The 21229-nt window shown below is 42.1% G+C and overlaps 1 protein-coding gene across 1 annotated transcript; it reads right to left on the bottom strand.

The window, feature by feature from the left end:
• Nucleotides 1-12611: 12611 nt before the first annotated feature.
• Nucleotides 12612-20441, bottom strand: LOC135320204 (cytochrome c oxidase subunit 6C-like). Its single transcript, XM_064482939.1, has 2 exons — nt 20205-20441; nt 12612-12722 (listed from the first exon to the last, which is right to left on the bottom strand). The coding sequence occupies exons 1-2, from the start codon at nt 20439-20441 to the stop codon at nt 12612-12614; spliced, it is 348 nt and encodes a 115-aa protein (XP_064339009.1).
• Nucleotides 20442-21229: the final 788 nt, after the last annotated feature.

Here is a 21229-nt window from a genome sequence, read left to right as displayed (position 1 = left end):
AAGATCTACGTAAAGGACCTGAGAGCTTCTACGAACTGGTTACTATTATCTCCTGTAGCCCCAGGGCCAAGATGTGGGAAAGCCAAATCCGAAGTCGAATGCTGTGATCGGCTGAACGACAACGCAAGTGGAATCCTCAAATTCTCAAGATCTCTTCTGCTTATGTTAGGGCATTCATTAGGAGATGACGAGATCCTGAAAAGTGAAGTGGGACACAGATGCGGACTGATGAAGCTGGGTACTTTGAACCCCTAAATTCTGTGAGGTGATTTGCCAGTAGAAGCAAAACTTCCTTCTGAGGGGGTTATTTATTCTTTGCCTGAGCAATCAGTGATAGTCTGGCCTCAAGGAGCAGCCTTGCGGGGCGCTGCTGATCTTCCTCAGAAGCTGCATCCACCACCTCTCTTTTCTTCAAAATCCCATAACAAGCCTCAAATGCCCACAGGCCACAAAGTATGAAGTAAAGTATGACCTTGGCAGAGGCACAAAATTGACCAAAGGAAGTACAAAATTTTTTAAATGCGTATGGACCAAATTCTGAGGAATTCATGTGGAAATGGTTCTTTACAGTGAGGTGCGGAGGTAAAAGGAAAATATAATTGAATCAGACCAAATTTTTGACTGGGGCTCATTAAGCTGAGACTCTGGATTAAAGGAGTTAGACAAGCCTCTCAGAGTTTGCCAGGTTGGTGCCTTAGTCCGTTCAAGATGCTCTAACAAAATACTATAGGCTGGTGAGTTAAACAACAAACATTAATTCATCACAGTTCTGAATTCTGGGAAGTCCAAGATCAAGGCAGCAGGAGCTTTCGTGTCTGGTGAGAGCCCAGCTTCTGGTACATAGAAGGCCTACTTCTTACTATGTTCTCATGTGTTGGAAGGGGGCAGGGCACTCTCCAGGGTCTCATTTATAAGGCCACTAATTCCATTCAAGAGGGCCCCACCCTCGTGACCCAATCACTTCCCAAAGGTGCCACCTCCTAATAATATCATATTGGGCATTAAGGTTTTGACATTTATCTGGGGAGTGCATGAACACTCATTCCACTGCAGTTAGTAGGCTGAAAAAGTCCCAAAGGACTTAAGGAGGAATGCAGTACTGCAGAGGAAGACGTCCAACGGCTTAAGGAATTTGGAACATTAGGGTGAACTGATCACATAATATGTGTTCACTCACCTGGGGAGGTCCAGAGAACATGACTTTCACCAAGACTGTGGTACGCTGCTTTCCAAGGGGAGCCCAGGCATCTGTGGGGAGCTCTGTGGTGGTTGATCAGAAATGACTGTGGCTTGCCCCTGAGGAAGGGCCATGCTACACTAACAAATATCATTGTCCCAGCCCTCTCCAAACAGACCTGTGACCAATTACATGGGTGATGTGTAATGGTAGAACTTTAAGTCATCAGAATTCTAAGAGATTATCTGATACTGCTTCTGACCTGACACCGATGTTTGGACTTACGGAAGTCATGGGATCAATGTGGTTTTACCTCATGTCCATCTCAGTGCTTGGCCCCTGAATCCACCCTCTGCTTATTTCCTTCGATTCAGAATGCATAACTGTATAGACATATTCAGAAAAATGACAAAACTCCTGCAGTGGTTCTCTGACTTGTAAAATGAGGGCTGTCATGAAATAGGCCTTAGGAAAGGCCAAGGAGAAGCCACTAGAATCACCTACCTAGAAATATAGTAAACCAAAAACAACATTTCATTCAGGAGGAGCGGGAGAGATTGTGGCGCCATCAAGAATCTGCAAGATGCAGGGTGGTGATTTTATGACATCTCTTTCAACTTACCTATTTGTCCAAACAGAATCAGACAGATCTGGGAGAGTCACAGTTGATTATAATAATCCTAACCACAAGATTATTTGAATTTCAGCTGCTGTTCTACGTGTGGTTTTGCTGTTTTACCAATCAAAGCATCCCCATTCCACCTGGTGTGCAGTATTGATTGGGCAAGTGCTTTTTCCCTACCAGTTAGTATCAGCTGGGAAGGTCAGCAATAAATCATCACATCTTACTTCAGGTGCTGATCATAACATAGAACTCACGGTCATGCGATGCCCACTGACAAGTGACATGGAAACCTGCTTGCTTGAGGGACCCAGAACAAGAGAAAATTCTCTGATTCGGTACCGATGGCCTTGTTGCGGGGGGGGGGAGGGGTTCCTGTGTCTAGTTTTGACTGGAAAAAAAGAACATCGTGCTTAGTTTTCAGTTATTACTTCACAATATGCAGGCACCACCTGTGTATTAGAGTTCTAATTGCTGCACACCAATTTACATAAATTTAGCAGCTTCAAACAGTACAAATGTATTATCAAACAGTTCTGGAGGTCAGAAGTCCAGGCAGGTTTGATTGGTTTCTCTCCAGAAGGTCTCACAAAGTTGAAGTCAAGGTGTTGCTTATGCTGGGTCACTGACTGGAGACTCAGAGACAGAAACTGTTTCCAAGCTCTTTCAGGTTATTGGCAGGTCTAGGTTCTTAAGGCTATAGGACTGAGGTCCCATTTGCTTGCTGTCTCAGCTGAGCCCAGTCTGAGCTCCCAGGACCACCCTTATGCCTCCTTAGGTGCACCCCTCCACTTCCCAAGCAGTAATGCTACATCACGGTCATGGAGGCAGGGATGCAGATAATGCAGGGGCCATAAACATGAACTTCCACTCACCAAGACTGATCTTGCTACACAAACAGCTGACTGTTCAATGTGCTAGCAGCCCAGACCAACACCGAGCACCTGATATGGCACCGTAACCCCGAGTGGTCAGTTGGCAGCTTGACTATTTTGGTCTGCTTCAAAAATAATCAGGGAGAGGGCAGCTCTTGGTTTGCACTGGAATAGACACTTATTCTGGATATGGCTTTTCCTTCTCACCCACAGTACACTTTAAAAAACCAATATTTATGGACTTAGAAAGTGCCTCACCAACATCATGATCCACACAGCATTGCTTATAAGCAGGGAACTTATTTCTCAGAGCTCATGCTCATGGATTTCACTGGTCTTATCATGTCCTCATTTTACAAGTCACCCTGAAGTGGCTGGTTCAACTGAACTGTGAAATCTTCTGAAACCTCAGTTACAGTCCTACCCTGGTGGCAGTGCCTTGTGGGGTGGGGGCAACATAACCTAGGAAGTAGCAATGTTCTTTCTTAGGGTCCGATATGTGAAACTATTTCTACAGTAGCCACAGCGCTTGTCTTCAGCAATGAAATGGTGACAACGTGAAGACCTCCCCTCAATATTACTCCTAGGTACTGAGTAGCAAAATCGTCCCCCACAAAATTCCCCATCCCCACAATTTTAGGATAGGCTAGACTACCAGTCCTCATTGCCAGTGGAGAAATGTTTTCAACATGGGACCAAACAATGACTCCACTGAAATGCAAGTTGAAACTGCCAGCTGACTACCCTGGATGCTCATCCCTCTCAGTCAAAATGGGGTTCCTCTATGGTATGGAGTGATGGAACCTACCTTCAAAGGAAACTGGGTTGCAACTACACAGGGCCCAAGGAGGAATATGTGTGGAACACCTAGGGCTCTTCTTAGTACTCTCATGTCTTGTGATTAGAGTTAACAAGAAACAACAACTCAATTCAGAGAGGACAGCTGATGGTCCAGGCCCTTCGGTAAATTAAGGTTGGAGTCATGCCTCAGGTCAAGCACCAAAACCAGCCAAGCTGCTGCCTCGGGGGAGGACTAAGAAATAGACAGCAAAAGGATGCAGAAATAAATACCAGCTAGACATGGTGACATGCTGAAGAAACCAGAACTGTAATAGTATTTACCTGATGACTTAATAACATCTCCCACCTCAGCTGGAAAGACAAACAACAAATTAAATGCTTAGGGCAAATGCCCAGTTTTACTAACAGAAATGTATAACGTTAAAGTTCTAATGCTTTTACTTAGCCTCTGGAGACAATTTTGTTAAGTAGCACATGCTAACAGGCTTTAGCAACACTCCATTCCATTCTAGAAGACAGCAATCTGGTCATTATTTCTTATTGATCATGGTGATAACAGGATTATATCTTTGGGGTGCAATCACCTTTGTTGAGAAAACGCTCAGAATCTTTTTGTTCTAGTAGCTTTTCAAGGTGCTTAATTAAGTCTGCTCTTTTAAATCTGAAAATAAAGAGACAAGTCATTAACCGAAAGACATGCAAAGAAACCATCATGCAGGAGCGCTGCAGGGAATAGAAAGAGGAGCTTCATTTTAGAAAAGAATTAAAAAATGGGTGCTGATGGCAAGAGGCAATCCAGTAAATACAAAGAGAGTCAACCGAGGTTGAAGGCCCAATCAAACTCTGGCGTGAAGAGAAGTCCCCTTGAGCTTCAAGGAATGAGACAGGCAGCTAATATCAGCCTAAGTAACTGTGAAGATGGCACTAACTCTCATGAAGGACCACAGTCTGAGAAACATAAGGCAGGGCCTGTACCCACCCCTCTACCCCAGCACTGCACTGGGCCCAACTCCTTAAAAACATCGGAGCGTTCCTTTTACACCCACCTTGCTGCTTCCTTGATGGCAAATTCAACATATTGTGTCCTCACTTCTAGAGATCCTTGGGCTCCATCAAGCAATGTGAAGACTCTTTCATATTCTGAAGATATTTTTAAACATAAACCTTTAGCATTTCTCAAATATGAAGAGGAACTAGAACTCAGTCTTGGTGGATCCACTAACTCAGTTATCATTCTTCAAAGGCTAGAATGTTACACAGTATACGCCCAATCAAGTCACCTTAGAACATCTACTAATGAAACTCTTGTAGACAATAACCAGATTAAGAGAGGAAAAGGAGGGGAAAGAGAGAAAAAGGAAAAGAAAAAAAAAGAAGGAAAAAGCGTCATAGTGTCACATTTTAGTCAAACTAAAGAGGAACCATCCTCAGTTATGTGAAAGCTTGCTTCTGGCAACGAATGAGCCTTAAGAGGTAGGTTGAATCTATTCTAAATCATAGAATGAGAGAGTCTTCCAATGGTTTAATTGATGGAAATTGTTATTCTGCTTACTTCGTCCAAACTGTCGAATTTCCTTCATTAACTGATGTTTTATATCAGCATTCATTTCCACTGGACGTAATGGCAGTTTTTTTGGCATCATTCCCAGCACAGACGTTGCCATGACTTTTGGGTCATCTGCAGAGAGATAGCTCGTAATGATTACTCCTACAAGGGCATTACTGCCAGCTTTTGAATCACTCCATCCTTGCCAAGGCTGCTTAAGTCACTGGACAGAGAATCCAATTGGTCAGGTGGAATACCATCTCCTGCCATATTCATAAGCTCTGGTGGAGCAGATTTTCATAAGAAGGACTCACATGGGGTGTGACCAATTTCCTTCCTCTCCTCATGGATATTGTGAATGACAGGGCCTTCTGGGAACCTACTCTAGAGATTGAGCTGCAATTAGGTATCTTACATCAAGCCTACATGGACATCCTCAGTTTCTAAAGCCGTTTATTTCATAGTAGGAGGATATGCCAGAGAGAACCCTCAGAATTGAAAATTTCTCAGGGGGAGTCAGAGAATAGGTGGAAAATGGGCAAACGAAATACTTAACAATTTGAATTCGTATTGAGAAAGAAGTAAGCGGGCATGGGACAGAGAGGAGGGGAGGGAGCCCCAGAGGACCACGTGGTCGGGGAGGGCCTTCTGATTCTCAGGGGGTGTCCTGTGGGCAGAGCCTGGAGGAGGAGAGAGAGCCAGCCTGTGCACACGCAGAGCAAGAGCTCCGGGCCGCGGCAAGGGCAAGCGCGGGGCCCCGGGGAGGGGACTGGCCAGCGACCAGAGAGTAAAGGACAGAGGCAGAGAGAGCAGGGAGGAGACGACAGGACACGTGTTAGGAGAGGACGGCGGGGCCAGGTCTCGCAGAGCTTGGAGACCAGCGTCGGGAGTTCAGATTGTGCTCTGAGTGCCCAGGAAAGGTGATGATGTGTTTTCCAGATGAACGTGGCATGATCTGATTTCTGTGTCAGCATGATCACTCCAGCTGCAGGGTTAGACAGTGAGGGTCAGACCCCTGGCCAGAATGGGAATCAGACAGATCAGATAAGAAGCTATTATCGTATCTGGGTGAAAGATCATGTCAGAGTGGACTGGAGGGATAGAGAAAAATGGTGAGATTCAGGAATTTTTACAGTAGTACTTACAGGGGAAATGGCAAGGAAAAGCAGAAAAAAAGAATGAAAGGGGGGTTACCGATATGAGAAGAAAGCCAGCAGATCGCGGAGTATGGGAATCCAAGAAAGTTTCCATGAAGGAGGGAGTGAACAACTGTGTCAAACATGGCTGAGACATCAATGGCAACCTCAACCAAAACTGGTGTCCTTGATGAGAACAACTCCCGCAAAGTGGAGGAGGCAGAATCCAGACCCTGCTGGGTAAGGTCATGAAGAGGAGGTGAGAATAGTCATTCTTACTATCTTCCACGGACATGGATAGGGCCCCGGAATGGGATTCTCCCTCTTCGTCCTGTTTCATTGGCAGCAGGCCCATGCTCGGCTTTTCCTCAGATAAAGAGGGACTCTCGGGTTCTCCACAAAGTTCCATTTGGTTTTCAGGCCCTACAGCAAACTCCTCTGCTTCGTCACTCATCACTTCCTGAGAAACATCAATGAACACGTTCCATTCACAGCAAAACTCCATCAATCACAAAATTGCAAATATTTTCTGTATGTCTATACAACCAAGAATTTGAATCGCTAATTTGAGTTTTAACCACGGTCCAAAATTTACCATACTTCAACAAATACTCTCTTCAGGAAAAGCAACTTAATTTTAATCCGTCTATTTTATTATTTTTAAAAAAGAAGCTAACACGCAAGATGTCGTCCAAAGCCAAACATGGTGTAACCATGAGTAACCAGGATTCTTGGGGAACGGGCAACACTCAGCAACAAAAAAGTGGATTACTTCTTTGAAGGAGGAGAAACCAATTTGTGTCAACTCTTTTTTTTGTTTTTAAATATCTTGGGTTTTTTTTAATTGATTTTTCTGGTTTTTTTTTTTTTTTTTGTATTTTCGGGGGGGTGGTGGAAGTTATTAGGTTTATTTATTTAATTTTTTTTTCTGTAATAGAGGTATTGGGGATTGAGCCCAGGGCCTCATGCATGCTAAGCATGGGCTCTACCACTTGAGCTATACCCTTCCCCCCACCCCCAACATTTGTGTCAACTCTTGTTAGGAGAAATAATTCCTTTCCTTGGTCCTCATTTTAAAAGGCCAACATAAACCTGAGAATCTCACAGGGACAGCTGAAGAAAGGACAACTATCGGCCTTTATCCTAACATCTCTCCTGAACTGAGACCCAGTAATCCTAAACCAAAGAGTACTCAAATACAGTAGTATATAAAAGGGATATACATCCTGTCTTGATGAGATACACTGCAGGAAGGCAAGATTGGTTTAAAATTTTAAACTCAATGGTTTAACATTCAGAAATCAATGTAATGCATCACTTAACAACAACGACAACAAACCAAGGGAAAACCTTATGATCACTTTTATAGATGGGTTACATTTCAACAATTAGTCATGAAGAAAACTATCAGCGATTTGGAATAGACAGCAACTTCCTTAATCTGATAAAGTGTATCTACCAAAAAAAAAAAAAAAAACTATAGCAAACATCATACTTAACAGTGAAACAGCAAACATTTTCCCCTGCGTTCGGACAAAACGGCGTCCACTAGCCATTCAGCCATGTACTGATGGTTCTGAAAGTGCAGCAGCACCAGGAAATTATAATCGTTGTAAAGTCTAGCCTGGAAAGGCAAACGTAAAACCGTCATTATTCACAGACGGCGTTACATAGAATATGCAAAAGAAGAAAAAATCATTAGCGTTAATAAGTGAACTTAATCAAGTTATTAGTTATAATAAAAACCGCTTTGTGGCCATCATCATTACCACTTTTCTTTTTCTGCATAACAGCAACAAGTAATTAGAATGCAAAAACGTAAATGCCATTGAAAATAGTATCAAAAACGTCAAATATCTAAATCTAATGAAACAGTGCTAGAGCACAACCCGAAAACTGTAAAACATCACTGAGAGAAATTAAAGACCTCAGTAAACGGGGAGAAATACTTTCTGCATGGATTGAAAGATTTGTTATTGAGTCATTATTGTCACTTCTCCCCCAAATGATCTCTACTAATCCCATTTAAAATCCCACTATGTTACATTTTTTGTGAAAATTGACAAGCTGGTGGTAAAAACAAACAAACAAACAAAAAAAAAAAACAACAAAAAAAAGTGCATGGAAATTAAAGGGCTTAGGATAGCCAAGACGGTCTTTAAGGAAAAGAACAAAGCTGGAGGACATATACTACCAAATTTGAAGATTTACTCCAAAAGCATTCTAAATAAAACAGTGTGGAAATGGAGCAAGGATGGGCAAATACACCAATGGAAGAGGACAGAGAATCTAGAAACAAATCTGGAAATAGGGAAACAGCTGGATTTATGACACAAGGTCCCCTGCAAACCACTGTGGAGAAGATAGTGGTTTTAATAAGTCCACTTGATATGTACACAGGAAAAAAATAAACCTTGCTTCTTACCTCACCCCATTCCACAAAAATTTATTAGAGATGAATGGGAGATCTGTTAGAAAACTTAGGATATTACCCTCATGGCTTTAAGATAGGCAAAGTTGTTTTTTTTGTTTGTTTGTTTGTTTGTTTTTTGAGGGTAAAAAAGCACTAACCAAAAAATCACAGATTGTCTAATTAGACCTAATTACATTTGAAACTTCTGTTTATCAAAAAGACACTATTAAGAGGGTGAAAAAGCAAAACAGGTATGTAGAAGATACTCAGAACGTTATAGGTATGTAAATTGTATCAACATTTATATATTTAATTATTCATATACTCATATATATCTATATATGATTAATATACATGATGTGTATAAATACTTGTGCATACTTATCTATGTATACACGTATCTCCAAAAATCAGTGGACTCCAGAATATATGCAGAACTATAAGCCAGTTTTAAAATTCCAGTATAACTGAATCACTATGCTGTACACCAGAAACTAACACAACATCGAAAAGCAACTATACTTCAATAAAAGTTACACACATCCTAGTAAAATAAGAGCAAGAGACCTGAAAAGGCACTTCATGTAAGACATACTCAAATGGCCAATTCATATCTTCATTAATCAGCAGAGAAATGCAAGTTTCGTCATAATGAGAGGTCCCTGCACACCCGCCAGAGCGGCTGAAACGACAGGCTGCCTGTACAGCAAGTGTGTGTATGTGGTACAACTGGAACACTCACCCACTGCAGGTTGAACCCAGATCTCCACCCAGAAGCTCAAGGACGTAGCTGAAAAGTTGGCTAGAAATCTCTCAAGGCTGAGATAAAGAAATCAAGAAAACACACACACACAAACTGAGCAATCTGGTTTGAGCTGAAGCTACGCAATTCTTGGAGCTATAGGAAGCATGAACTAATGGGGCGTTTCTTTAAGGTGCTGCTGTTTCAACAGCTCAGCCTTGACTTCTCTCTGCAAAGAGTGTAAACTGCCCTTGTTTGTGTCACGAGGGGCACAGTTTCAGTATGACCCTGTGCAGGGGAGGAGGCACGTTCCCCCAAAAGGTAACAACAGACCAAAACAACAGACATCAACCTTGCTAGGGAAGAAAAAGCACATCCCCATGTATTGGTTGGCTATGGCTACTTCTCCTTTACTGAACTACTGAACTGCTTCTTCTTTAAATGCTCCTGACTTTCTCAACTACTATGTTCCTCTCATATTTAGTTATATCTTTTTATAGATTGAGAACATATACCCCCTATCTTTAATATTCATTGTAAATCCTTCCCCCAGCTTGCTGCAAGCTACTTGGTATTCTTCTTAAAAATTAGTTTTTGCTTGTGTCAGCCAGGGCCTGTTTAAGACAGTTGGAATGAAATAAACCTAACACAGGAAGTAAGGAAAGAAGTTAAAAGTAAGGCAAGACAACACACCTTTCCCTATGGATGTTAAAATTAAATGATAGTTAGGAGTTATTATGGTCAAGATGACAAGAAAACGTGCCTTCATACACACTTCTAAAATTGCTGCAATTTTTCTGGAGATGACTAGTTCATGATTTCTTCCCATGCGATACTATTTCTACTAATAGAAATGAATTTCATAAATGCTTATATATAAATATTATATTATATATAAGGATTTATAAAATTGAAAATCACAAATAAATTGAATGCTTAACAACACAGAAGTGAATAAATATCATTATATAGCTATATGATTAAATACTTTGCAACCATTTAAACACAAGATTTAGAATAACATCAACTAGAGAAAAGGCTTCTGACATAAGTTACCAAAAAAGGTAACAACTTCTAAGATAAGTAGTATGATTTCAATTAGGGGTAAGAAGCATATTTTTGCGTGTAAAAAAAACTGCTGAATGCCCAGCAGTTTCAGTCCTGGGTATATATCTTAAGAAAAAGCAAAAACACTAATTTGAAAAGATACATGCACTCCAATGTTAAGAGCAGCATTATTTACAAGTGCCAAGATACGGAAGCAACCTCGGTTCATCAACAGATGAATGGATAAATGAGGTGTGTGTGTGTGTGTGTGTGTGTGTGTGTGATGGAATACTACTCAGTCACAAAGAAGGAAATCTTGCCACTTGCAGCAACATGGATGGACCTGGAGGGTATTATGCTAAGTGAAATAGCTCAGACAAAGACAAATACTGTGTGATATCACTTATATGTGCAATGTAAAAACTACAACAAACTAGTAAATTGAGAAGAAAAAAAAAACAGATTCATTGATGACGAGAACAAACTAGTGGTTACCAGTGGGGAGGGGGAAGGGGGAGGAGCAATATAGGGGTAGGGGGTTAAGTGGTACAGACTATTATGTATAAAATAAGCTACAACGATATATTGTATGACACAAGAAACATAGCCAATATTCTATAACAACTGTAAATGGAGTATAATCTTTAAAAACCATGAGTCACTATATTGTATACCTGTAACATACATAATATTGTACGTCAACTATATGCAAATCTTTTTAAAAGCAGAGATAAAAACCAAACTGCTAAAAGGAAAGATAACAATAGGTGGAATGTTTTATGGTTTTCCATTTGTAATTACGAAATTTTATTTTTTTCACAGTACAGAAAAGTTTTATTTTAAAAATCAGAATAAAATTATGTAACTAAAAGAAAAAGAAAATACTCAGAGAAGTCTAAGATAAAAAAACCTCACTACCCCGAGGCTGAGGCAGAGCATCCAAGAAACAGCACCCCCTCCCCTGCCAGCAATATGCCTTAGAACTCCCAACTAAGACACCCCCTAAAGGCTGGGACGGACAACACCAAGAAGAATCCACCCCCTAAGGTGGACACAGAGCCCAAAGAAGCGTCCTCAGCCATGGCTTAGATAGAGGACCCAAGAACCAGGAGCCACCCCTACATAAGCAGGCTAAAGTGCCCAAGAAAACGTCCCCATCTCGGACTAAGAAAGAGCACTCAAGACAGAATCTCTGTCCTGGGCAGGGACCAATTTCCCAAGGAACAGTATCAGCTGCCCCAGATCACAGAGGGAGCCTCAACAAAGAGCTCAAACCTCCAGTGCTGAGAAAGCACCCAGAGGAAAGTTCTCTCCCCTGACAGCTGAGCCAGACCATCCCAAGGTCCACCTCGCCTCACAGCATCCGAGGAACAGCACCCCCTCGGGGGCGACAGCACCAATTCTAAGTCCTCTGAGGACAGAGACAGCGCTGCCACTAAGAGTCCCCACTCACGACGAGTGCATCACCAGAAAAGCTGCCCCATCAGAATGGAGACAGAGGGTCCAAGGACAAGTGCCCCCCGCCCCATGCTGAGCTGGGCGCCCGGGAGAGGCTCTCACAGCTGAGGGAGAGCCCTCAAGGGAGAGGCACCTGCAGCCCTGGGGTAACGCACCCAGGAAATGTCCCCTCCCAGGGCTCCGATGGACGCCAAGAAGCACCCCTCACCCTCAAGCCTGCGATGCGCCCCCACCCCCACCCCCACCCCCACCCCCCCCCGAGGAAGTGACCCGTCACCGGTGGGGGAAGAATCACACAGGAAAACCCTCCCAGACCTGAGCTGGAGCACCAAGGGCAGTCTGTCCCCAACACGGCTGAGGTAAGGCAGCCGAGGAACGGCCACCCCTGGGCTGGGACCAGCCCCCAAGGCAGCGTCTCCTCAGAGCTGAGGGGTCCCTCAGGACGGGCTCCACCCTGGGTGGAGAACACCCGGGGACAGACCCCTTCCAGGGCAGCGAGGCAGCCCGGGGAAGAGATCCACGCTCCAAGGGTCAACCCTGACCCTGATGGAGGAGCCTGGAAGAAACTCACGAAATGGTGGTAAACACATGCTGCTCCACACGTGGATCCTTCTAGAATGTGCCCTGGGCAGCTGCTGGAAATATGCCTTCTAGGGAGCCTGGGAGTGAACTATACGGCGAAGTGTCTCACCACAAGCTGATGTTTCACTGCCCGAGAAGGCTCCAAGGAAGCCGCTGGCCACAGCTGCCGCCGGCACCCACCCTGCGCCACCGGGCACTGGAGACGCTGCAGCCTAGACAGGCTTCCGCCTCTGGAGCCTCTGGGCCAGCCCCCCAGAGCCCGGAGCCCGCTTCCCCCAGCACTGCCTCTGGCGCCCTCTACAGGCTGACTCCTGTGCCCACTTCTGCAAGAAGAAAAAAAAATTAAAGGGACCAGAACAATTCTCACAGATCAGGCCAAAAGGGTGACTTTGAAGCTGAGAGCTAAAAAATCCGAAACTGGCTCACTATATTGACAGCCAAAGAGGGAATTTATAGCATCAAAAGTGCAACAGATACTCATGTGGAGAAAGTAAAAGCATTTGTTAAGACAGGTGTCTACCAGAAACCTACAGTGCACATTATTCCTACGGGAGAAACATTAGACGTATTCCATGTAAAATCGCAGCAAGACAAGATTGCCACTGTCACCCCTTCTCTTCAACACTGCACCACAGGATTCCTGCCTTGTACCCTGAGGTAGTGAATAGGGCTGTTCACACACAGTGAGCTCTCAGACTGTTGAAATATGGACAAGCCGTGAGAATAGTGCATTTCAAGGAGTTGCCAAGCGTGTTAAATGTGACAATTGTCTGGGCATAGAGATCACTGGAGAGCTTCAGTCAGTTCTGTCCCCACCACTGGCTGACAGGCTGCTGGTGTTCCCAGCTACTCCAGATGTGAGGTCATGGGTTTCGAGGCTACCATGGAGCTGAGGCTGGGGGAAGGGGGGGATAGTGAAAGTTACATCCTCCCAGAACTCACTGGTCCTATTGTGGTCTGGCCACTGTTTTTGAATAAATGCTCTTCACGTTGTTGCAAAACTTTTGATAACTTACAGAGTTTGCAAAATATTTTTTTGTCACAATATGTGCCCGTGTCCTCATCGTTCTTCTGCAAGAGGGGATTTTCACAGGCCCTGACTTCAATCCAGAAGTGCCTCTTCATATATGCTCTGTTTTAAACTGAGTGTACATCCAATGAATCAGACTGTGTAAATCGTGCATACTGTTTCTCTTTTTGTTCTGGAAGCTGATATAGGCATTTCCTGCGTACTGTGAAGGCAGCCTGTCATCCAGGCCTCATGTGTTGCTTCTCTAGCCAACTGGATATAGTGAAATCCAGTGACGATGTGGGTGCAGACTCAGAAGGTGTATGTGTTTTTTATTTCGTGCAACAAATAACCCCAAATTTAGTGGCTTAAAAGTTACCCCAAATTCAGTGGCTTAAAGCAACACCCATCTCTTATTTCACAGTTCTATAGCTCAGAATCTGGATGGCTTTGACTCAGTTCTATGCTTCAGGTCTTCAGAGGTCAAAATCAAGATTTTAGCCAAGTTGTGTTCTTACACAAGCAGATGGAAAGATTGGTTCTCGGACTGGAAGAATTAGTATTATTGAAACGACCATACTAGTCAAGGCAATCTACAGATTCAATGCAATCTCTGTCAAAATACCAATGGCATTTTTCACAGAGCTAGGACAAATAATTTTAAAATTTGTATGGAAATACAAAAGACCCCAAATAGCCAAACCAATCTTGAAAAAGAAGAACAGAGCTGGAGGAATCATGCTTCCTGACTTCAGGCTATACTACAAAGCTACAGTAATCAAAACGGTATGATACTGGCACAAAAACAGACACCGAGATCAATGCAACAGAATAGAAAGCCCAGAACTAAAGCCATGCACTTATGGTCAATTAATCTAGGACAAAGGAGGCAAGAATATACAATGGACAAAAGATGGTCTCTTCAATAAGTGGTGCTGGGAAAACTGGACAGCTACATGTAAATGAATGAAATGAGAACATTCTCTAGCATCATGTACAGAAATAAACTCAAAATGGTTTAAAGACCTAAAATGTAAGACTGGAAACCATAAAACTCATAGAGGAAAACATAGGCAGAACACTCTTTGACATAAGTTGTAGCAGTATATTTTTCTGGATCTGTCTCCTAAAGCAAAGGAAACAAAAGCAAAAATACACAAAGGGCCCTCTTTAAACTTAAAAGGTTTTGCACAACAAAGTAAACCACCGACAAAACGAGAAGACAACTTACTGAATGGCAGAAAATATTTGCAAATGATATGAGGCATTCATATCCAAAATATATAAACAGTTCATACAACTCAGATTCCAAAAAAAAAAAAAAAAAATCCAATTAAAAACTGGGCAGAAGACCTGAGTGGACATTCTTCCAAAGACTACATGCAGATGACCAATAGGCACATGAAAAGAAGCTCAGCATCACTAATCATCAGGGAAATGCAAATCAAAACTACAATGAGATATCGCCTCACACCTGTCAGAATGGCTATCATCAAAAAGAACACAAATAACAAGTGTTGTGAGGATGTGGAAAAAAGAGGACCCTGGTACACTGCTGGTGGGAATGTAAATTAATGCAGCCACTGTGGAAAACAGTACAGAGGCTTCTCAAAAAACTAAAACTACAACTACCATATGACCCAGCAACTCCACTCTTGGGTATATACCTGAAAAAAAAAACGTTATTAAAAAAAAATGCACCTCAACATTCATAGAATCATTATTTACGATTGCCAAGATATGGAAGCAACTTCTGTCCATCGACAGATGAATGGATAAAGAAGATGTGGTGTGTATATGCAAGGGATATATTGTATATACGCACATGTACCCAGCCATAAAAAAGAATGAAACAATGCCATTTGCAACAACATGGATGGACTTGAAGGGTATAATGCTAAGTGGAGTAAGTCAGACAGAGAAAGACAAATACTGTATGATATCACTTATATGTGGAATCAAAAAATACAACCAACTAGTGACTATTACAAAAAAGAAGCAGGCTCACAGTTATAAAGAACAAAGTAGTGTTTACCAGTGGGGAGAAGGAAGAGGGGAGGCGTAATATAGGGGTAGGGGAGTGGGAGTTACAAACTCTTGGGTATAGTATTGGGTGTACGATTGTACAACACAAGGAATATAGCCAATGGTCTATAGTAACTATAAGTGGATTATGACCTTTAAAACTTGTGAATCACTATATTGTACACCTGTAACTTATATATCATAGTACGTCAACTATACTTCAATTTAAATAAGTATAATCTGCAAAAAGAAAAAAAAGAAAAAGAAAAAGATTGTAGCCAAGCCGTGGGCTCACCTGGAAGATCTGGGGTGGGATGCTCTTTCCAATTCATTCGGATTGTCAGCAGAACCCAAGTGCTTGCCGGATAGGACTGAAGTCCCGGGTTTCCCTCAACTCTAGAGGCCACTCTCAGGCCCTTTCCAGGCGGTCCTCTCCACCTCCAAGCCAGCAGTGGCACAGCGACTTCTCCGAGCACTTCCTCGCTGCCTCATCCGCCTGTGCTAACAGCTGGAGAAAACTCAGCTTTAAAGGCTCATGAGAGGAGGTTTGGCGCCCCCATTAATCCCACTTTGTGAAGGTCGAATGGTTAGGAATCTTAGTTACATCAGCAAACTCACTTTTGTCCTGTAATATGATGGGGGTAACACCATAGGGCTAAGGTCATGGGAACCTTTAATCTTAAAACTCTCGCAAGCAAGAGGGAGAAATTAACGGAGCAGGAGCCAGAGCCATGGGTGTGGAGCCAATTCCTCATGCAGAGTACCTGTGGCTTCAGGGCCTGCTTGAGTCCAGTCTCGTCCATACCAGCTCCGTTGGACAGGAGGTGCTTCTGCACATACCCTCCGCTGTGACTTGGTGGATCAGAAAACACTCAGGTTAGGACCGGCAGCTCAGGTGGCATGGCGACTGGGTGCCCCAAGGTCCAGCATTCAGTCTGTACGAAGGCCCAGCCATAAGCCAAGTGTTTCTCAAAAGAACCAGAATGACATTTATGTCTCTAGGAATGAGTACCAGTTCAGAGTGGGGTCCTATCATCGTAGAGAAATAGGATTATTTCTCTTCCCCACTGTACAGCCACCCTCATAAGCTATAGAAGACTGCAGTGAAAATCAGAATTACAAATGCAAAATAGACAGTCTTCTATTTTTGATATTTGTACAATCACAATAAAAGTTGTAGGAACTGGTTTCTGCTGTAACACAAAAATTTTTTTGTAAAAGCTGTCCAAATAGAGTAAACTCTTTTAGTTATATCTGAGTAAGATTTAAAACTTAAGTTTTTCTTTTGGGGGTTGCTTTTTAAAGTTCAACCCCTATCTGCTAAAGTAATCATTACTGTTGATAAGATAAGGGTGGAGAAACCTCATTCAATTGCATCTGTTAACCATTATGTGAACTTTATACACTTTACTACTTTCAAAGCTTTTTTTGTTAATTTTACTTATCAAGAGAAACTACTTTTTAGCCCAAATATTCATATTTCATCATTTGTTTTTTTTAAATAGACTTTCTTCTTTTAGATCAGTTTCAGTTTCACAACAGAATTGAGCAGAAAATGCAGAGTTCGCACATAGCCCTCCCTAACCATACATACTCCCCTACCCTCAACATCCCTCATCAGCGTTGGATATTTGATACAATCGATGAACCAACATGGGCACATTATTATCAACCAAATTCCATAATTTACATTAGGGTTCACTCTTGATGTTGTACATTCTATGGGCTTTGACAAATGCATAATGACATATAGGCACCACTATAGTATCCTACAGAGTAATTTCATTGTCCTAAAAACCCCTTGTGCTCCATCTATTCATTCCTCCCTCCCTCCCTCCCTCCCTCTCCCCAAACCCCTGGAAACCATGATCTTTTTATTGTTTCTGTAGCTGTGCCTTTTCCAGAATATCATCTGGTTGGAATCGTGTAGTTTGTAGCCTTTTCAGACCGGCTTCTTTCACTTAGTAACATGTCTTTTAAGTTTCTTCCATGACTTTTATGGCTTGATAGATCATATTTTTTCACTGCACATCTATTTTTAAATTTACATATATGTACTTTTCATTGTTTCTAAGAACGTTTAAAGCTTTAGCTCTTTAAACTTACATAGTTATCAAAGGAATAAAGACAACCACAATTTAAGAATTAACTCAAAAAGATGCATACACCCTGCTATTAACAGCAGCATTATTTATAACTGCCAAGATATGGAAGCATCCTAAGTGCACATCAATAGTTGAACAGATAATGGAGATGCAGCATATATATACATATATATACATATACATATATATACACACATATACACATATATATACATATACATATATATACATACATATACATATATACACATACATATATATGTATACATATATACACATATACTTATATATATACATATACATACATATATATATACACACACACACACACACACACACAATGAAATACAACTCACCCATAGAAAGAAGGATATTTTGCCATTTGTGGCCCTTCATTCACTTTCATTTTTCACTTCAAAAACCTGAATTTTATAACTGGCAGAGACATTTCCATTACATCAAAAACAACAAAATACCTACAAAAAAAACCCAAACAAGGAGGTTACCTATACTCTGAAAACCGAAATGACACAAAGAAATGTAAAGATTTCTCGTGCTCTTGGATTGGAAGAATCAACACCATCAAAATGGCCACACTACCCAAAGCAATCCACAGATCTAGTGCAACCCCCATCAAAATACTCGCTGCATTCCTCACAGAACTAGAACAAACAATTCCAAAATTTATAAGGAACCACAAAAGACCCCGAACAGCCAAAGCAATCTTTTGTAGGTTTCTTTTTTTTTCTCTTTCTTCTTTTTTTTCCTCTTTTCTTATGCTTTGAAGACTAGAGAAGGTCCTTTAACGTTTGTTGTAAAGCTGGTCCCGTGCTGCTGAAATCTTTTAGCTTTTTTTTAATCTGTGAAGATTTTGATTTCTCCATCAAGTCTGAACGAGAGCCTCGCTGGATAGAGTATTCTTGGTTGTACGTTTCCCCCTTGCATCACTTTAAATATGTCATGCCACTCCCTTCTGGCCTGTAGAGTTTCTGCTGAAAAACCGGCTGATAACCTTATGAGAGTTCCCTTGTATGTTATTCGTTGCTTTTCTCTTGCTAATTTTAATATTTTCTCCTTATCCTTAATTGTTGCCAATTTGATGACTATGTGCCTTGGTGTGTTCCTGTTTGGGTTGTTTCTATGTGGTACTCTCTGCGCTTCCAGGACTTAGGTGACTGTTTCTTTTCTCAAGTTGGGGAAGTTTTTGGTTTTTATCTCTCCAGAAGTTTTCTCATGTCCTTTCTCTCTCTGTTTTCTTTCTGGGACCCATACAATGTGAATATTAGAGCACTTCACATTGTCCCAGAGTTCTCTTAAACTATTCTCATTCCTTTTTATTCTTTTTTCTGTTCTGAAGTAGTGATTTCCACGAATCTGTCTTCTAGCTCACTGATCTGTTCTTCTGCCTCATTTAGTCTATTCTTGGTTCCTTCTAGTGTGTTATTCATTTCAGTGATTTTATTCTTCAACTCTGTTTGGGTATTCTTTATATTTTACAACTCTTTGCTAAAAACTTCACTCTGTACATCTATACTCCTCTTGAGTTCCCTGAACATCTTTGCCATCATTACTTTAAACTCTTTCTCAGACAAATTACCTATCCCCTCATCACTTATTTCTTCTTCTGGGATTTTATCTTGTGCCTTGTCCTGGGAGATATTCCTTTGCCACCTCGTATTGTCTATCTTTCTACGTGTTTGTGGATTCTTTTCACAGGCTTTGGGATTATCATTTTCTTATTTCTAGTATCTGCTCCTGGTGGGTGAGGCTGAACTAGAGGCTTATGCAGGTTTCCTGGCAGGAGGAGCCTGCCCACTGCTGGGTGAAGCTTGGTCCTGGACCTCTGTTGGGTAGGGCTGTGTCTAGAGGCCTTTGTGGCTTAGGAAGTCTGATGATGGGTGTGGCTGTGTTCCCACCCTGTACGTTGTTTGGCCTGAGGCTTCCCTACAGGCTGTTGGGTGGGGCTAGGTCTTGGTGCTAATGATCCAATCAAGATGTCAGCCTCCAGGAAAGCTCATGTAGATTAACACTCCCAGAATGTCTGCCACCAGCTTTTATGTTCCCTAAGTGAGCTGCAGCCATCCCCGACATCCCCAGGCGGCAGCAGGCAGGTCTGGCCCAGGTTCCTATGAAATCACTGCCTCTGCCCTTGGACCTGGTGCACGTGAATTTCCATGTATGTTTCTCAAGCAAATGGAGTCTCCATTTCCCCCAGTCCCATGAGGCTCCCAGAGCCAAGCCCCCCGTCCCCCAAAACCAGATGTCCTGGGGTCTCCCTCTCTTCCCAATGCCAGGACCCAAGCTGGGGAGCCTGACGTGGGGTTTAGAGCTCTCACTCTTGTAGGAGGGCCTCTGACTTAACAAATCTTCACCTTGTGGGTCGCCCACCCAGGGGGTATGGGGCCCGATTATATCGTGAACACGCCCCTCCTACCGCCCTGCTGTGGTTCTCTCTTTATGTTTCCAGTTGCAGAAGATCTTTTTGCTAGGTTCCAGTCTTTTTTCGATGGTTGTTTAGCATCAGTTGTGGTTTCATTGTAGTCACGAGGAGAGGCAAGCTCGTGGTCCTACCACTCCACCATCTTGACTCCATAGTTGATTTCTTAGTTCAGGAACATAGATCAGTGACAAACTTCCATGGAACTCCGCCCAAAGAAATTCTTTACATTCCAAAATGACTTTGTACTCTGAAAAATATCAGCCTTCCTCATCTCCTGAAAATCTTTCATGGAATCATAATTTCTGTGGAAATCGGCATATGCCTTCTTTCTTGGTTTAGTCACTGCAAACTTATAGAAAGCTGCATCCCCCAGGGATATAACAAGTGCTCCAATAATATGAAATGACAGATGCTTGGCAAAAAGGCCACACATCTGAGGTGTTGTTAGAGAACTGAAAACCATGGTACATATTCTCAACACCAACATCCTTCCAGACTTCAAAGTTTATTTTAAGTACAGGGAAAACTGTATAAAATTATCATAGCAGTAAAAAATATTAAAATGAAATTGTTAGAATATTAGTGTAAGAAGCCATTTCACTCTTGACACAATTGTTTGGAAAGGACTGCTTCACAGCTTTATAATTTTAAAAATGTTTTTTAAACACCCAGTCAGAAGAAAGTCACTTTCAGTATTATAGAGTTCTTTACTATCATGCTGATTCACCTGTGCTTTGGAATCTTCATAAAACACTTTCTTTTGGACCATATTTGATTGCTAAGATAGTTTAAACATTGCTTTCACTGCAATATAGAAATATCATTGCTTGGTTTTTCTTTCAGTGCTACCATAATAAAACTCATTTTTCATTTTAAAAAAATCCCATAACAGCAGTACTCATATTAGTGTTTGACTGAATAACCAGAAGACTGGAATCTTGAAGGAGCACATTTAGAAGCTGCCTACCACAGACGCCAAAAGTGGACAGCTGCAGCACTACCTCCACTCTGGGACAGCCCAGAAGCACAGTGAAGGGTAATCCTCCCAGAGGGAACAACTTTGAGCAGGGCAGTTGGTTGTTATTCTGGAGAAATGGCCAGAAGTACGAGTGTATAGCCATGCATAGGTCATGTCCAATTCATTGCCTGAAGGGTCAGGGACTTTGAGGATATGCGATTGAAAACTGCGGACAAGGAGGTCTGGGGGAAAGGTATGTGGATACATCTGTCCAGATCGATATATGATGTGAA

Source organism: Camelus dromedarius, chromosome X (assembly GCF_036321535.1).
Source record: "Camelus dromedarius isolate mCamDro1 chromosome X, mCamDro1.pat, whole genome shotgun sequence".
NCBI lineage: Eukaryota > Metazoa > Chordata > Mammalia > Artiodactyla > Camelidae > Camelus > Camelus dromedarius.
Note: the sequence above shows the minus strand (reverse complement) of the source record. Positions and strands in the feature narration are given on the sequence as shown.

What these genes read in the sequence shown, in the direction of transcription:
- LOC135320204 (XM_064482939.1), bottom strand. Translation starts at nt 20,441, where the DNA reads ATGGTTTTCAGTTCTCTAACAACACCTCAGATGTGTGGCCTTTTTGCC. An exon ending in GTACAAAGTCATTTTGGAAT is followed by an intron (nt 12,723 to 20,204) that starts GTAAAGAATTTC and finishes TTCTTCTTGCAG; the next exon opens with AAGTGGGCACAGGAGTCAGC.